Below are 16,209 nucleotides of genomic sequence, written 5' to 3'. Positions count from 1 at the left end.
ACACCTGGCTTGCTTTAGTTTTGGAAACATTTATTTTAAAGAGAGCACAAATTTATCTGAAACAGTATTTTGCCTATGCCGACCTTATTTTCATTGGACACATATCACTTATCTTTTCAACATTAATTCAATAGGATGTTGAAGCTAAAAATTTAATCCACATAATAATTCCTAAAAAACAAAATTCCTGAGACAAACAGTGAAATGTGGAGTATCTTAAAAATTCATTTTAGATTTCCTTCTTATTTTATTTGAGGAAAGTAAGGCTCAAAGAAATTAAACAGCTTTTATCCATAGTAGCTAGTAAGTAGCAGAATGGTCTGACTTCAGAGCTATTGCTTTTCCCACTCTGCCATTGACCAGCTGCAGGCTAGTCTGATAAGCACTCCGGGTCTCACATCCTGCCTCTCTAAAGCGAGGATAATACCTACCTTTCAGGGTCCCGTAAGGATTAATTGAGCCAATGAGAGGCAGTGTGATAGGGTGAAAAGAATCAAACTTGTGAGCCAGACTCATGAGGTCCCACATCCTGGCTCTGTCTGTTAGCTTTGCAGGTGGTCGAGCTGCTGGGACTTCAAGCTCTCCTCTTTGAGACGTGAGAATTGTAGGACTGTTAGGAGGCTTCAGTAGGATACTGGCAGGAAAATATCATGAACAGTGGTACGTGGTAATTGTTCAACGATGATAGTTGGTAAAGCATTTGGAATTCACTCTAAGATTGTTTTTATTTAATTCTCAAGCTTTCATTTGCCTTGAAAATTAGCTTTTTTTAAGCTTCTTATTGAAGCATAACATACTTAAAGAAAAGTATATAAATTATTAATATATTTCAGTGAATTTTCATAAGTAAACACATTAATGTAACCGGTAGCTAGATAAAATTTTTAAAAAAGAATATTTCTTTATGTAAGGTATATACCTGTAAAAAAAAGATTGCCAGGACCTCAGAAACTTTCCTCATACCCCTTTCCAGTTATTACTCTCCTCTTTCCCCAGAGGTAACCATTATCCTGCATTCTTTGTTCTGTTGCCTGATACTGAACTTCATATTAAATGAGAATTATGTAGCATCTCTTTCAGATCTGGCTTCTTTTGTTCAACATTATATTTATAATATTCATCCATGTTATATGTAGTTGTAATTGGTCCATTTTCATTCCTGTTGAGTATTCTGTCGTGTGAAAATACATAATTTATTTATCCATTCTTACAGCTTATGACTATTTGGGTAGTTTTCAAGTGTTTGACTATCGTAGGGCTGCTATGGGCATTCTTATACTTGTCTTTTGATAAACATACATGTTTTTCTCTTGGGCGTATACTTAGAAGTAGAATTGCTAAGTCATAGGATACAAGTTCAATTTTCAAAGATCCTGCCAAACAGTTTTCAAAGTGTTTGTCCCAAATTCCACTCCCCCAAGCACTATATGATAGTTCCAGTTGCTCCATAAACATGTCCATCTTTGTATTTTCTGTCTTTCATTTTAGTCATTTGGGTGTTTTTTTTGTGTGTTTTGTTTTTATTCATTTGGGTGGTTTTAAATTGCTTTTCCTTGGTTAATAGTGACATTGGATACCTTCTTTTTTATGTTTATAGTAACGTTCAGGTGCCTATTCAAGTCTTCTTTTCTCCTGTTTCTCTATTAGGTTGACTGTCTTTTTATCATTGATTTATAGAAGTTCTTTATATGTAATGGGTATTAGTCCACTGTTGGATACATGCATCTACCACTTTGTGGCTTTCCTGTTTACTCTCTTTATTATACCTTGTGATAAATAGAGATTTTAAAAATTTCATTCTAGTTCAATTTCTCAATTTATGGTTGTGCTTTTTGTATCCTGTTTAATAAAACGTTCCCTATTCCAGGATCAAGCTTTTTTGTTTTCACACCTGTGAAGTAGTTTTGGTCTACATTCCATAAAGTATTTTTTTGGCTGGTAAGTTTTGTCTGCATCATCCTCTAAGGTGCAGAACTCTCTGTTGCTTTCAAGGTTCAGCAGAGTTTGGAGAAGATTTCTAAACTGGAGCAGGAAAAAGAACATTGGATGTTGGAAGCACAGTTAGCTAAAATCAAGCTGGAGAAAGAAAACCAGCGAACTGCAGATAAACTGAAGAGCACAAGTAGTGGGCAGGCGGTTGGGGTAGCCCAGGAAGGGGCCGCCGTGATGACCGCTGCGGGCCAGGAAGATGCGTCTGCCAAGGCTGTGCCGGTGCCCGTTCACAGCACTAGTTTGGTAAGTGTCTTTTTTTAAATGGTAATTGGTGGGAATCCATCTTAGTGTTCAGTGTTAACCATCTAAAGTACATGTCACTTGATAACAGGAATAATCCATGTGCTCTAGAAAAAGCAGATTGGTAAGCAGGATGCCCCCTTCAAAAAAGCAACCTTATTAAATTCGCTTTGATTTTACATGTGAGACTTCCCCACGGTAAGGGCTGTGTTCCTGGAGAAGATATAGTAAGTCAAATTTAAAATGATTCTGTTTCTCCACTGCAACATTGGTGATATGGGGGTTATGTTTCTGACAAAGGACTAACTGCCTAACTTTTTATAGAAATGACGACAAATACCATTTTTAACCAATTACATGGTGTATTCCTAGGTAGTATAAAGCTTTATGACATACGTATAATATAGAAACCCATCAGATTAGCTAAACTTCATAAGACAATATACTGACAAGTTATTTTGCAACTTTATATTTCTTGCTTATATTTAAAGCAGTGATTTAGAAGGTGAAGAAACATCTCTGTTGGAATTATAAAATTCAGTTACATTGAGAAAAGTTTTCTGATTATATTTTTCTGCCCACTGTTAAAAAAAAATTAGAAAATCTAGAAAAACTGAAATCAGGAAGGGAAGGGAAAAAAACCCTCAAAATTAGAATGATCTCATTAAATATATTTTCGTTAGCATTTTTTGAGAAATTTAAGGAGAACCATGGCACTTTTTGACAGCCCTGTCCTAAGGCTACCCCTGTAGCTCACTGATGCTTTTGAACAGCAAGTCATGGTCCTTCTCACATCTCCCTTGCATCTGATTCAGAGCATACCTGATAGTAATATATACAAATTAACTTCTGTTTTCAAGATGTATACAGACCTCACTGCACCTCAACAGTGTGAGAAACGTGGATTATTATTAGTTTTCTTAGGTGTGATAATGATAATTGGATTATTTAGGAGAATACCTTTATTTTTTGGAGATAAATGCTAAAGTACTCAGGGTAAGGTATCATCATATCTGCAACTTACTCTCAGATTGTTCAGGAAATATATACACACACAGATAAATTAAGCAAATGAGCAAATTGTTAATTACTGAATGTAGATGGTGGCTACATATGATTATCATACTTTTTTCTATATGTTTGAAAATTTTCATAATAAAATGTAGGGGAGGAAAAAAGAATGAAAATGTTTTAGAAAAGTAAAAAACATAAAGCAGACTTCTCAGAGCAGTGGTTTGAATGGCTGCTATGCTCACTGGATGATCCTATGTGACCCCTGATGGCAAGGCTGAGTCTCAGCCGCAGGTGTTGCACGTTGCCTCTGACAGGGGCAGGTGACTGCTTAGAAGAACATTTAGCAAACAGAGCAGAATCCTGACATCAGTTCGGGTGCCATCTGGGGAAGTGCAGCACTGCCAGCACTCATCTTTGGACTTTCCTTCAGAGTCTGGTTATTGATCAGGTCAGACTGTTCTCCATTGGGTCTGATTTCTTCTTTCTCCTGTCTTCTCTCCCTGCTTCCCTGCATCTGCTCCTTCCGTTTTCTCCCATTTGCACTAACAGTAATTGGTGCTGTCAGGGAGTAACTATGGGACCAGACCAGGGAGGGCACTGATGACAGTGATAGTAATTGCAGTAATCATATGCCAGCCACGGTTCTAAGGACTTTTCAGTGTGTTAACTCAGTCAGTCCTCACACAGATCCTATGAGGTTGCAGGTACTATCATATCTTCATTTTATAGATGAGGAAACTGGTGGACAGAGAGGTAGAGTAACTCATCTGAAGTCACACACTTGGTAAGTGATGGATCTAGGGTTCAAACCCAGAACATCTAGGTCCACACCCTGTCCTTTTAATCAGCATGGCCTTGTGCTCTGATGGGTGTCAGAAAATAGATCAGCGGACAAACGTATTTGTTTATGGCTTGCCTTTCTGAAGTACTGGAAGTTGGCAACACTGGTGTATTTGAGTCATTAATGTCAGTTGCTGAAAGTTGAGGACTGTCTTTTTATTTGAACATTTTCAAAGGAGAGCACACTATTCTTACATATGTAAGTGAGAAAGATTTCCAGGGACATGGGAAACCTTTAGTACCAAACACTATTGGTCTGTGAGTGATGATGACTTTATTTGGGTTTGGTGAGTTTGGAAGTTGCTGTAACTTTCAGTTGTCTGTCTGGTTAGCATGTGTGTGCTATTTCTGTCTGCATCTGTTAAGGATCTCTTTCCTCCCACCCACTTCATAAGGTGCTAGCAGAGTAATTTTCGTAGAGTGTGTTACTGATTATGCACTCTGTTGCTTCTAGACTTTTAGTGGCTCCCTATTATCTATAGGATATAGTCCACTCATTAGTTTGGCATTCAAGGTCTGTGAACACCTATTCCAAACTACCTTTCTTCAGCATTTCCCTGTACAAACTCAATCCGAGCTTTCTTTCCTGATAACGTTTTTTGTGTTTTTGCTTCCCTGTATTGTTCAAGCTGTTTCTTTTGCCTGGATGCCTATTTATTCATAACTCCTGTCACCTACATACTCAAATACTTTGCCTTCCAACTCCTTGACTCTCTTGAATTCAAAACTCTTCCCATCATTAAGGTACAGTTGAGTTGCCACATTTTCCATGAACCCCAGTTTTGGGCATTGTCTTCGACAGTCAGGATCAGAGAACCAAGACCTGGTTGGCCTCCTTGCATTTTTCACAGTCTAGTCTATATGGTGAATCTACTCCCATCCCTTGGTTGCTTTCAGTCTAATGGAATGAGAGCCTGGATAGACATCTGTCCAGAGTGCTGGGAGATGACAGAGAAGTCGCCTGGAGGGCTTGGGGAGGGCATCCCAAAGGAGGTAACATGGGTGTGTTTCATAAATGAGCAGGAGGCCAAGGCAGGAGAAGAGTATTTCAGGCTGAGAGAAGGGTCTCCCCACATAATTCACTTTCTCTCTCTGCACGTGGCAGATTCCTGCCGAAAATAACCTGGAGACAATAGAGAGAAAAAGGGAGGCTTTTTTTTTTTTTTTTTTGCCTTCCCTGATGTTTCCTTTTCAGCCTTTCTTTTTATCACCCCACCCCCCGCAACCTCCCATCCTGCCTTAAGTGAAGTTAAGTGAACTGAGTGTGTGTGTCTCCTTCTGTTGTCTTCCTCTTGGGTGTTGGTACAAAGTCTATGCCCATTTTAAAGTTAATTGACTAACAAAGAAAACTCAAAAGTCCCCAGAAGATTCCTTTGGTTCAAGCACTTTGGGGCTGAAAAAGTTACATCAGATAGAAACTTCTTATTTCTAACCCTATAACATTGCAAAAGTTAAATGTTTATTATGTTTAATTAACATATCTAGGACTGTAATTTGAACATTCAGCCCCCTGTTAATTATTGTAATAAAAGATAGGGACTTCTCTGGTGGCGCAGTGTGCCTGCCGGGCTTCCCTGGTGGCGCAGTGGTTGAGAGCCCGCCTGCCAATGCAGGGGACACGGGTTCGTGCCCCGGTCCGGGAAGATCCCACATGCCGCGGAGCGGCTGGGCCCGTGAGCCGTGGCCGCTGAGCCTGCGCGTCCAGAGCCTGTGCTCCGCGGCGGGAGAGGCCACAACAGTGAGAGGCCCGTGTACCACAAACACACACACACACACATACACACACACACACACACACACACAAAGAATCTGCCTGACAATGCAGGGGTCACAGGTTCGATCCCTGGTCCGGGAAGATCCCACATGCCATGGAGCAGCTAAGCCCATGCACCACAACTACTGAGCCTGCGCTCTAGAGCCCGCGAGCCACAACTACTGAGGCCCGCATACCTAGAGCCCGTGCTCCGCAACAAGAGAAGCCACCACAATGAAGAGTAGCCCCACTCGCCGCAACTGGAGAAAGCCCGTGCACAGCAAAGAAGACACAACGCAGCCAAAAAAAAAGATAACAGTAACCTCAAGAAAGAAAAAGCACAGAAAACTACAAGTTTTCATTTTTTTTGCTGAAATTAAAATGCACTGCTTAGGGCTTCCCTGGTGGTGCAGTGGTTGAGAGCCTGCCTGCCGATGCAGGCGACACAGGTTCGTGCCCCAGTCCGGGAAGATCCCACATGCTGCGGAGCGGCTAGGCCTGTGAGCCATGGCCGCTGAGCCTGCGTGTCTGGAGCCTGTGCTCCGCAACGGGAGAGGCCACAACAGTGAGAGGCCCGCGTACCGCAAAAAAAAAAAAAAAAAAAGCACTGCTTAAATTCACAGAATTTTAAAATATATATATTTCAAGTATAAAAACAATACATGTACGTTGTAGATAATTTTAAAATACAGAAGAGTGAAAGAAGAAAAAAATGTTGACATTTTCCTGAATACCTAACAACCACTGTTAACATTTTTTTTACATAATTTCATACTTGGTTGACATTATACTATATAAAATTTAAAATCTTTTAGCATAACATTAATAAACAAACATCCTGTTATTAGAAACTCTATGTAAACTTAGTTATTGATTCCATAGTATTCTATATAGAATATACCTTAGTTTACCTATGACATTGGTTATAATTTTTATTATTTTAAATAACATCTCATTTTTATGCATAAGATTCTTTCTGCATCCAGATGATTTCTTTGGGGTATATTCTTAGGGTTAGAGTTATTGGGTCAAAAGGCATGAATATTTTTAAGTTCCTTGATCTCTACTGCCAAATTATTTTCTCAAAGGACGGTATTAGTTTAAACTCTCATCAGTGGCATATGAGAAAATGTTGAAATTATAAATTTCGCAACTTTTTCTTGAAGTTATATGATTCCATTCCTTTTCAGGACTGTTTGCTGTACCACATTCTCAAACCATAACCCAGGAGTAAAGGGGATAAGGGGTAGATCCCATGCTTGTGATTTATTTTGCCAAATGTACTCATATTTGAATGTATAAAATTAAAATGATGAGTGTGTTACTGTAAACGGTTTTTCACTGAAAGACTAATTGCTATTCCTGCTTTAGTGTGTAAAAAATTATGGCTCCTCTATAAAAAAAGGTCTTATAAAAAAGATCCTTTTACAGCTAGTTGGGCATAACATTCATATACTGCTCACAGTTCAGAGTAGTACTCTTGAGAATATTATTTAGAATCCATGAAAACTGTTTGTTGGGTGTCATCTCTGATTAACAGAATCCATCAAAACTGAGTTTCCAATAGTTTCCTTAACTTACTGAGCCCAAGCACATGCCCTTCCACTTTAAACAATAAAATGAATTCAAGAACCATGACTACTATCTGGTTTTGAACTCTGAATCCACAAAAGCAAGCTTTAAAAAACCTGGCAGCACTTGAGTATGTCTATAATACATATACTTTTTCATTAGTTTAAATCTGAAGTTAATACTTATTAATGTCATAATGATATTCTTTATCCTTTTGACCTTTCCGCCAGAGAGTTTGCTATTTGTGTTTTGCGTTTGGAATGTTTCGTTATTATGGTCGCCATGAAACTGTCTTTAGGCCTCCTTGGCCGCTGCTTTGGAAATAAGCATAGCAATGACAAGAGGAGTTAAAAACTGTTCTTCCTCTCTCTCTTCCCAGACAGTTTGTTGGGTTTCAGTGAAAACGGCTAACAGCATTCTGATAGAGGAAATAGTGATGGTCACTATCCATTACTGCCTCATGACAGAAATCATGACTGTGGTTACTTATCTGTAGGTCCAGCTTCTTTGTGTTGAAAGATGATTGATTTGAGGGTAATCGTCTAGAACTCCACTGCTAGTGTGCTTGGTTTTTTGTTGCTGCTGTTGTTTTGTTTGTTCATTTTGTTTTATTTTTTTTAAATGTTGCTTATTTTATTTTTATTTTTTTATTTTACTTTTTTCGCCATGCCATGTAGCCTGTGGGATCTTAGTTCCCCAACCAGGGATCGAACCCCAGGCCCACAGCAGTGAAAGCTGAGTCCTAACCACTGGACTGCCAGGGAATTCCCACAAGTGTGCTTTGAAACAGTGTGAACTGAGAAGAGAAAAACATTACAAGTGTTTAAGCTATTGCGTTTGACGTGTAAGCAGTCTGTTCTAAAGCTTTTTTCCCTTATGTTCTAGATTGGGATTTTAACCAGGACGTCTGACAGTGAGGTAATGTGTGCTTAATATCATGTTGTTTGTTAGTAAACATCTTGCCACATGTTTGTTGACAAAATCCGGCAAAAGTCAGCTTCATCTAATTGCGTTTCTGACAATTCTAGCAAATGTGGATCCATGTTGCTTTTCTCTCTGGGTCAGTTTTAACTGTCACCAATAAATTACAGCCTGTCTGTAATTGCCTCCTTGAATGACTTGACTTGGCAGTTTGACAAGCTCGCTGGCATGTGGCAGGAGGCTGTGAGCCATTACCCTCCCAGTGGGCCAGCTGGCAAAGCGGGGCTTTTCAGGGCCTTGACCATCAGTGGGCTTGGTAGTTCTTTTCAGCCCTCAAGTGACTGAACCCAGGTCAGATTTGGCTTGTCAGATAGGTTTGCACATTTTAGTTTTGAAATATTACAAGATTTTGAAATATTACAGATATTACAAGCTCACAAATAACCATTAAAAGAACACTGAAGTCACTCAGCTTTCCAGTCAGTATGGTAAACTGGTAAATATAGTTCAAGTAAATGCTTTGATTTCCTTATTAGCCTTATACTTTAGGTAACCTTGAACTTCTGCATATATTTTTAAACTAAACTGAGTGGTGTGTCATTGCTAGAGTAACTAGTAGAAATCTAGTCTGGGACAAGGGCCATAAATTGTTCTTTATAGAAATAGTTTAATTTGTTAGTATGTTTAAGAGTATAAGAGCTTTTTTAAGATAATTTGGGGGAAAAAAAGAATGTTCAGATTTTTAGGAGTTCCAATAAATGCTCCCCTTTCACCTGTTCTCTTCCAGTTAGAGGAGGACATAGGAGTCAGACAGATTGAGATTTTGAAAGTTAGGTGTGTGGCAAGTAAAAACTGAGTGGAGAGACATGGCCCCATGGGTGGTGGGCCTCCCAAGACTTCACTGCTGCTTTGTTCTCTTGAAGCCCCAGCTTCATTGTGAGATAGGCAGGGTGCTGAATAAAAGAAATTTGCCATATCTATTTACCTGCCCTGTCTGAAGTTTCTCTGAGGGGTGGGAAAACTAGGATTTCCCATCAAATTTCAAAGGAAAATGTAGGAAATGTCTTTTTTTTTTTTTTTTTTTGCTAAAGTGATATTAATTTTTTTTTTCCTCTCTCTCTCTCTCTCTCTCAGAACTGCTTCATTCCACTAGCATTTATTTATTGAGTTATGTGTGCTCTGTTTAGGCTCCAGATGTGGAATCTCGGGAAGACTTAATTAGAAATCACTACATGGCAAGGATAGTGGAACTGACGTCTCAGCTGCAGCTGGCTGATAGCAAGTCAGTGCATTTTTATGCTGAGGTGAGTGGAGAGTTAATTGGATCAGGTGGATTTTTCTAACCCCTTCAGGAATTAGGTCACTGTCCTGGCCTCCTGCTGTTCACTAGAAGAGAGAGGTCAGAGTCTGTGTGTCTGCAATATGGATTTGGTTAGAGTTCGTAGAGGTTGGTCCACATACCAACCAAAAATCTTTATTGCAGTGAATATAACAGGTAGCCTTTCTTATGGTTATGTAGCATGTTTTGGAGCATCATAATTATAGATTATAATTATAATCTTGTTTTAGAGAGTTATAGGCAGGTAACATTCATAGGTCAAGGAATTTTCGTTTAGGGAAATTCAAAGCAAAGTATGCCTGGTTCTTTTTTTTTTTAAATACTCTCTAGTTTCTAATGACAACTTGTGGAAATCAGTTTTTGTAAATGATAAAATGCAAAATGTAACCTCTTTCAACCTTTAAAAAATACAAAATCTTTCTTTTTGTTACATTTTCTTCTTCCCTCACCAAATAATTCATTTTCTTAAGAGGATTAGAAAAACACTATGCAAGATAATAAAATTATACAAATTCATTGATAAGAAGGGGAGAAAATGAAGGAAGAAATTACAGATATCGAAGAGTGAGAAACAAATGATAAGATAGAATGGATGTCGCTCAATATATAAGAATACCTGTAAGGTCTCTGATGGGAAACTTTTCATTAAAAGGTTAGTTATAGATGTTAGACGGAGAATTATAATGCTTTAAACTGTTAAGGAAATTGACAAAGGAAAGACAACACCCTTCATTGGGATGCGACTTTGTGATTTTGTCCTGTTTTACAGAGACAGAGAAGAGTTGATGGGAATCCAGTTGCTAGGAGTGGAGGGGGGCTTTGCTTCTTTCCTCTTGCTGAAATGAATGATGTGCCTAGCTTAGTGATGCATACCTGTTTGATAAGATGATCAGTAGTGATGGCTGTTGAGCTGTAGAAAACAGGGAGGATGGCAAGCTGGACGACTGCAGTGCTTACCATCCCAGCCACTCAGTGCACGCAGCACATCATGGTGGCCTGGTTTGGATCCCTAACTGCCTTCTGAATTACTCTCTTAGACTTGATTGTCATCCTCATGAGGACCCGTGCTTTGCAAAACTCTTTCCCTCTTTTTCAGGTTCAGTGCTAAGCACACCGATAGATGTGCGGTTAAAGGAGGGTGGTTGATTTGGTTGGCTGAACTTTCCTGAAATTCTCTTGAGAGGAGTGAAATGAGTAACCGGGGAATTTCTGAGGCTGCCTTATTTCCAAGAGATTTGCTTATCTTAGTAAATTCTTTCAGCACAATTGTGACACAAGAATTTTTAAATTGTTCTAGTTTTTCCTTGTCTGTAAACAGGAAGCGGCAACCCTCTGTACTACTTTACTGGAATGGTCGGTCTGAGCGTCTGATGTTGACATAACATTCGCACATGTCTGAACAGATCCTCCTTGTCAATCTCATGGTTTATCAGAAAATTTAGTGATCCTTTTAATGGCACGCCCTCTTTGAACAGTAGTATGAAATAGAATTTTTCTTTTTGCTTCTTGATCTACTCTGTCTCTGGATAGCCTTGGTTAGAATCCCCAAAGAAAGCAAGCGGGATCTTTGAAGTCCTGCACTCACTTTTTTTTTCCATCTGTTGAGTGGGGCTGTAAAGCTTTTATTGTTTCTGTGATATGGTCTCCAATAAAGGACTTAAAACACAAGAAAAGTATCTTAGGATTCATACTGCATGATGCCACTTCCCTTCTCATCCAGTGTGGGTGTAAATGAATCCTGGGTAAATGTAGAAACTTCTGGTGGTTTTGTAGCCACTGGTCATCAGGCTAGAGCTAGGAAAAAACAGTGATGAGCTTGGGTTAGTAGACTTTTTTCCCCTTATTAAAATGATGAGAGTGAGGACCACATCTTTCTTTTGTGTGCTCCAGTGTGTGGTACAAGGCCTGTAGATATTCAGTAGATATTTGTGGAAGGAAGGGAGGAAGTACTTTCGGTTTGGGGGATTGTTTTCTAGTAACCTTCCCTGAGGTAAATTTGGTTTGGGGAAATGGTCCCTGGGATAATTGAATGTTTTCTGATTTAACAGTGCCGAGCACTCTCTAAAAGACTGGCCTTGGCTGAAAAGTCCAAAGAGGCACTGGCAGAAGAGATGAAAGCAGCCAGTCAGAACAACAGCAGACTTCAGGTGAGTTCATGCTACCTAAGCAGTGTTGGTATGTTTTTTTCATTGAAAGTTCTTGGGCCAAAAGAATCAGCATTTCCTTTCTCAAATGGTGGCATTTAACCTCTAGACATAACATTTTTCTAACCATTTTATTTCTAACTCATTTTAAAGTAACATCTCATTTATGTCAGGCAAGAAGTAGTTGTATTATTTATTGCTCTGACTTTATTTTAATTGTAAGTAGTTTTGTAGTCAGCATTTCTTTGAATAGTACTTATTTACCCAAAGCCCTTCTTTTTTCTCCTCCTTCCAGTTAGTCCTTGTCATGGTGGGCGGGAGGCTTGTTCTGTTCATGTGACTCTGTTCCTTCCCTTTACTGTTTCATAAAACTGATGTAAACTGAAAGGTAGGGCTGCAAAATTTTCCTCCTTACTCACTGCTTTGTTTTAAAGCCTAGCTTCCAGAAAGCCCCTATTAAATATAGAAGTGATACAGGCAAAGAAATAATTCATGCACTTCCTCCTGGTTTCAAATTCGTTTATCAGATTAGCTAGGAGCACAGGATTAGATTTTAAAAGGTCAAAGAGAGCCCGAGAGCTGGAAAGAGAGAGGAAGGTGCTTCTTCCAGGGAGGGCCCTGCCTAGAGGATGGTGGGCCGTCAAGGTGTGGGGTAGTGGGAACATGCCAGAGATCACCTTCCCCACCTCACCGAAGGTTCAGGAAAACCTAAGAGAATTGAGAAAGATCATATAGCACTCTTGTTTTTTTTGTGACATCTTTATACCTGGCACAGAAGGAAACTTTTTTATTTTTGCAAAGAAATTCCGAACATATTTTGAAGGCTGAGAAAAACCTCTGCCCTGTTTCTTTTAACTTTGCTCTCTTGTTAGGCCTGTGGCTTAACCTTCATATTAATTGATCAGATAGGTCATCTTGATAGGTTACTTTTCAAACATTTTTTTCCTAAATTAAAAAAGCTTTAGAGTGGTATGACTAGTGGGGTTTTGCTTTCTCTTTTCTTTTTTCCCTGGCCATTTAGGATGAGCTGACGACTACCAAGAGGAGTTATGAGGATCAGTTAAGTATGATGAGCGACCACCTGTGCAGCATGAACGAGACACTATCTAAACAGAGAGAAGAGATTGACACACTAAAGATGTCTAGTAAGGTAGGGGAGGAAGGGGTCTCTCTGCAGTGTAATATTTAATATTTAATGTATTTAATACAAGGTATTTCATTGCTGTGTGTTTCAGAAACAAAAGGTTAAGAGATCTGAAGTGTTTATAAATCATTTCACTTGTCTTCTTATCTGAAAGTAGAATGAAGATTGTTTGATTGAGTTGTAAGTTGAGAGGAGGTCTAACCTCTGAGGCCCTAACACTGTGACGGTTGCTTTTTGGCATTTTTGGCATTTTGGGCATTTCTGCTACTGTTCTATTAGTTAGGAGGATTCTTGGGGGGTTTATGATGGGGATTACTCTATCTATGTGAATCTAAAATGGTGCTGTTGAAGAGTAACCTTCTTTAGCAAATTTATTCTCATACATATTCATATAACCTAGGACTGTCTTGTCCTTTAAATTCCAAAAACTTCATAGATTTCATTTCCCATAAAGCCTCTGCTTGTCCAGGCTCGGGTCAGTAGATATTGGTAATGTTTTTGTGTTGAAGGGCATATCCACGTATCATGTCTCTTTGTTGTATCATAATGTATATACTCTTATCATGAAAGGTAAGCTTCAAGAGGCCAGAGAGTTGGTTTCATGCATCATCTCAGATGCTTGGCATATTTTGATAACTCAGACAATACTCTGCCACCAGCAGCTTGGATTTACTGTCTCTAGCCTGTGCTCTTTGAAATCCACTGCTGCCCCTTACCGATCTAGCAGGCATGTATTGAGTTCCTGCCGTGTGCTGGCTCTGGGGAAGACATAGAGATGAACAAACTATAGCTTCATTTTAGCATCTGCCAGTGGTGGTACAGAGCAGCATCCCACTCAGTTGGTATCTCCTTGGAAAATGTATCATGTTAATGCACTAGAATCTGCGTTACGTAATTTTGCTTCTCAGTGGAGTTTTGTGTTATTGTTTGGCCTCTGGCTTCTTCAGAGAATGTCTGTCATGCTTTTCTGGGACATCTTGTGATGATTGTAACCACCAGTGTGGTTCTGATTCGGGTTCTCCAGTTACTTGTGCTTCAGGAACTTTAGCTTGGAGGTAGAGGGTGGAGTGTTGGGCCTCCTTTAACCCTTTTGGCCTCTTGATATTCCATCAGGGCAATAGCCGACTCATGTAGAAAGCACATGTGTTAGTGGGAGTAGTAGGAGAAAGCCTGCTTTAGCACCTAACATTTGAAAAAAAGTAGCAGTGATTATAGGGAAAGTTTTCAGGCCTCAGAGCTGCAGAAGGCATTCGGTTCTGAATTGAGAAGGGTTATTGTGGGGTATAGCAAACAAAGCTCATTGTCCCAAAGGTAATTGTATTGCAGCCACTTTAGAAGTGAGGGAAGTTTTAAGCCCTCTTAGAACTTTTTAATCTAGTCCTTAGAATATCTGTCATTAATAAAACACTGAGTTAGAGATCCTTCTTGACTTTGTAGTTTCTGTTGTTAACCTTTCTTTGATCATTCTGTGGTTCCTGTATTTTGCACACCTCCCCCAGTTATTAGTCATTTAAATTGCTATGGCATCATCTTATGGCTGAGTTGACATGGCCTCCATTGGATGCCAAGTAAACGTCCTGAAACCATTTGTTTGCTATGATCTTGCTCTTAATGTTTGTGTTCTGCAATCATTTCCTGCTTAATGAAAAAAAGTATTTATATGTAATAGTTAAATGTAGGAATTTGAACCTCTCCAGAAAGAAGAAAAGTTACATAAAACTGGAAAGTCCAAATCTCCATATGTGAGGGAATTGGGAATAAGTTAAGACATCTTCTCTCTAACTTGTTCTCAACTGGTATCTGATCTTCCCCTTGACAGTAATCATTCCCATTGGGGTGTTAGTTGGCACATGTTCAAAATTAGTACCTATTAAGACCCTTTAAAAGGTGTTTATTTCAACAGTAAAGGAACATGTTCAGGCTAAAAGTTTTTATCAGCTTTATGAAATCATAAACTACATTGTCTTTGGAACAAAATGAATATTTGAGGTTTGATAAATCCAAGATAGCTTTCTTTTCTTTCTTTATTGCCTGTCCTCAGACCCCAGGGGAATAAGGTTCACGGACGGAGAAAGTGGGGAGAGTTAAAAGTAACAAACTGCTCTGTGATTCCTGTTCAAAAGTTAGCGATGCAAGGTTATCAGCTGTTCTCCCTCTTGGAAACTAAAGTTTTCCACAGTGAAATATGGCTTCCAGACAGCTTGGTGTCTAAACTGTGTGAATGATTTTTCTAGAGGTTGGCGTTCTTATTGTTGACATTTTTCTTTGCACAGGGGAATTCTAAAAAGAACAAGAGTCGATAGTTTACAGAGAGCTGGTTGGTGACTTCTTTGCAGAGCTGCTACTGCTGCGCGGAGCTGCGGGGCCGAGACTCCACGTCCAGGGCTGGCCGCCTTCAGGAAGCTGGAGTGTTGTTGGACCTAGTAAAGTAGTCAGTGTTGTAAATGGCCTTGAAGTATTTAAAATATATTTGTAACCAGTAAGGTAAATCCAGAATTTGATGTTGACAGTGAAACGGAAAACAGTACACATACCATGGATATTGTAGGTTTCCTTATGCTGTTTTTACTGTGCACTTTTTAAAATTAGGCTTTAATTTCAGTATGTTAAAACAACAAATATTTTGTATATTTTCAAACTCAGTGATATGGTAATCAATTTGGTATCTGTGGAATAGGTATGTGTTTCTGGATAAAATGCTTAAATTGTCAAACTGTCATTAATTCTTACTGTAATTGAAAGCAGTTTCCAATTCTTTTTGATGACTTGTTCATTCTCTCTCTCTCTCCCTCCCTCTCTCCTGCTCTCTCTGTCTGTTCTGGAGGGAGTGGGCCTTGAAAACTTCAGATCTTGTGGGTTTATTATCATTGTCTTCAGCTCTTCAGTACCCTCTCTGTGTTGGAATAATAGCTTAAGGAAATTGATGTCAATAAATTCGTACTTATATCAAACTTTCAGTCTCTCTATGAAAATCTGATGAAAGAAACTAAAACTTATTAAAGTAAGCTTCACAAAATTACCAAATCCCAATTGATTTTGATATAATCTTTCTAATCCCCCAAATTGGAATAATTGTACAGTTAATCCTTTATTAAGGCTTTGAGTACCTCCCAAGGTACTTGTAACCATGCTTCAAGCAAGGACCCTGAGCCCTTTCAGGCTCCTCTTGGTTTCTTTCATAAACATTGTGTCATTTCAGTGTATATTTCACGGGTGAAATTTTTCCCAGCACCTCCATCCCCAAGTCTCT

At 39.1% G+C, this 16,209-nt stretch overlaps 1 protein-coding gene across 3 annotated transcripts in view; it reads left to right on the top strand.

The window, feature by feature from the left end:
- PPP1R21 (protein phosphatase 1 regulatory subunit 21) overlaps nucleotides 1-15,910 on the top strand; it is a 56,675-nt gene extending 40,765 nt beyond the window's left edge. For 2 of the 3 annotated variants that reach the window (XM_060169388.1, XM_060169389.1), the window contains 6 exons: nucleotides 1,993-2,235; nucleotides 8,297-8,329; nucleotides 9,520-9,636; nucleotides 11,720-11,818; nucleotides 12,837-12,965; nucleotides 15,233-15,910. In XM_060169388.1, the coding sequence (XP_060025371.1) occupies nucleotides 1,993-2,235; nucleotides 8,297-8,329; nucleotides 9,520-9,636; nucleotides 11,720-11,818; nucleotides 12,837-12,965; nucleotides 15,233-15,262 (651 nt within the window). In that variant the 3' untranslated portion in view covers nucleotides 15,263-15,910. Of the gene's footprint in view, nucleotides 1-1,992; nucleotides 2,236-8,296; nucleotides 8,330-9,466; nucleotides 9,637-11,719; nucleotides 11,819-12,836; nucleotides 12,966-15,232 lie in introns of those variants that run through there. The other variant, XM_060169390.1, reaches the window with a different exon arrangement.
- The last annotated feature ends 299 nt before the right edge of the window (nucleotides 15,911-16,209 follow it).

The sequence above is a fragment of the Lagenorhynchus albirostris genome, chromosome 13 (assembly GCF_949774975.1).
Source record: "Lagenorhynchus albirostris chromosome 13, mLagAlb1.1, whole genome shotgun sequence".
Lineage (NCBI taxonomy): Eukaryota > Metazoa > Chordata > Mammalia > Artiodactyla > Delphinidae > Lagenorhynchus > Lagenorhynchus albirostris.
The sequence above is the reverse complement of the archived record's forward strand: the minus strand, read 5'-3'. Positions and strand labels throughout refer to the sequence as shown.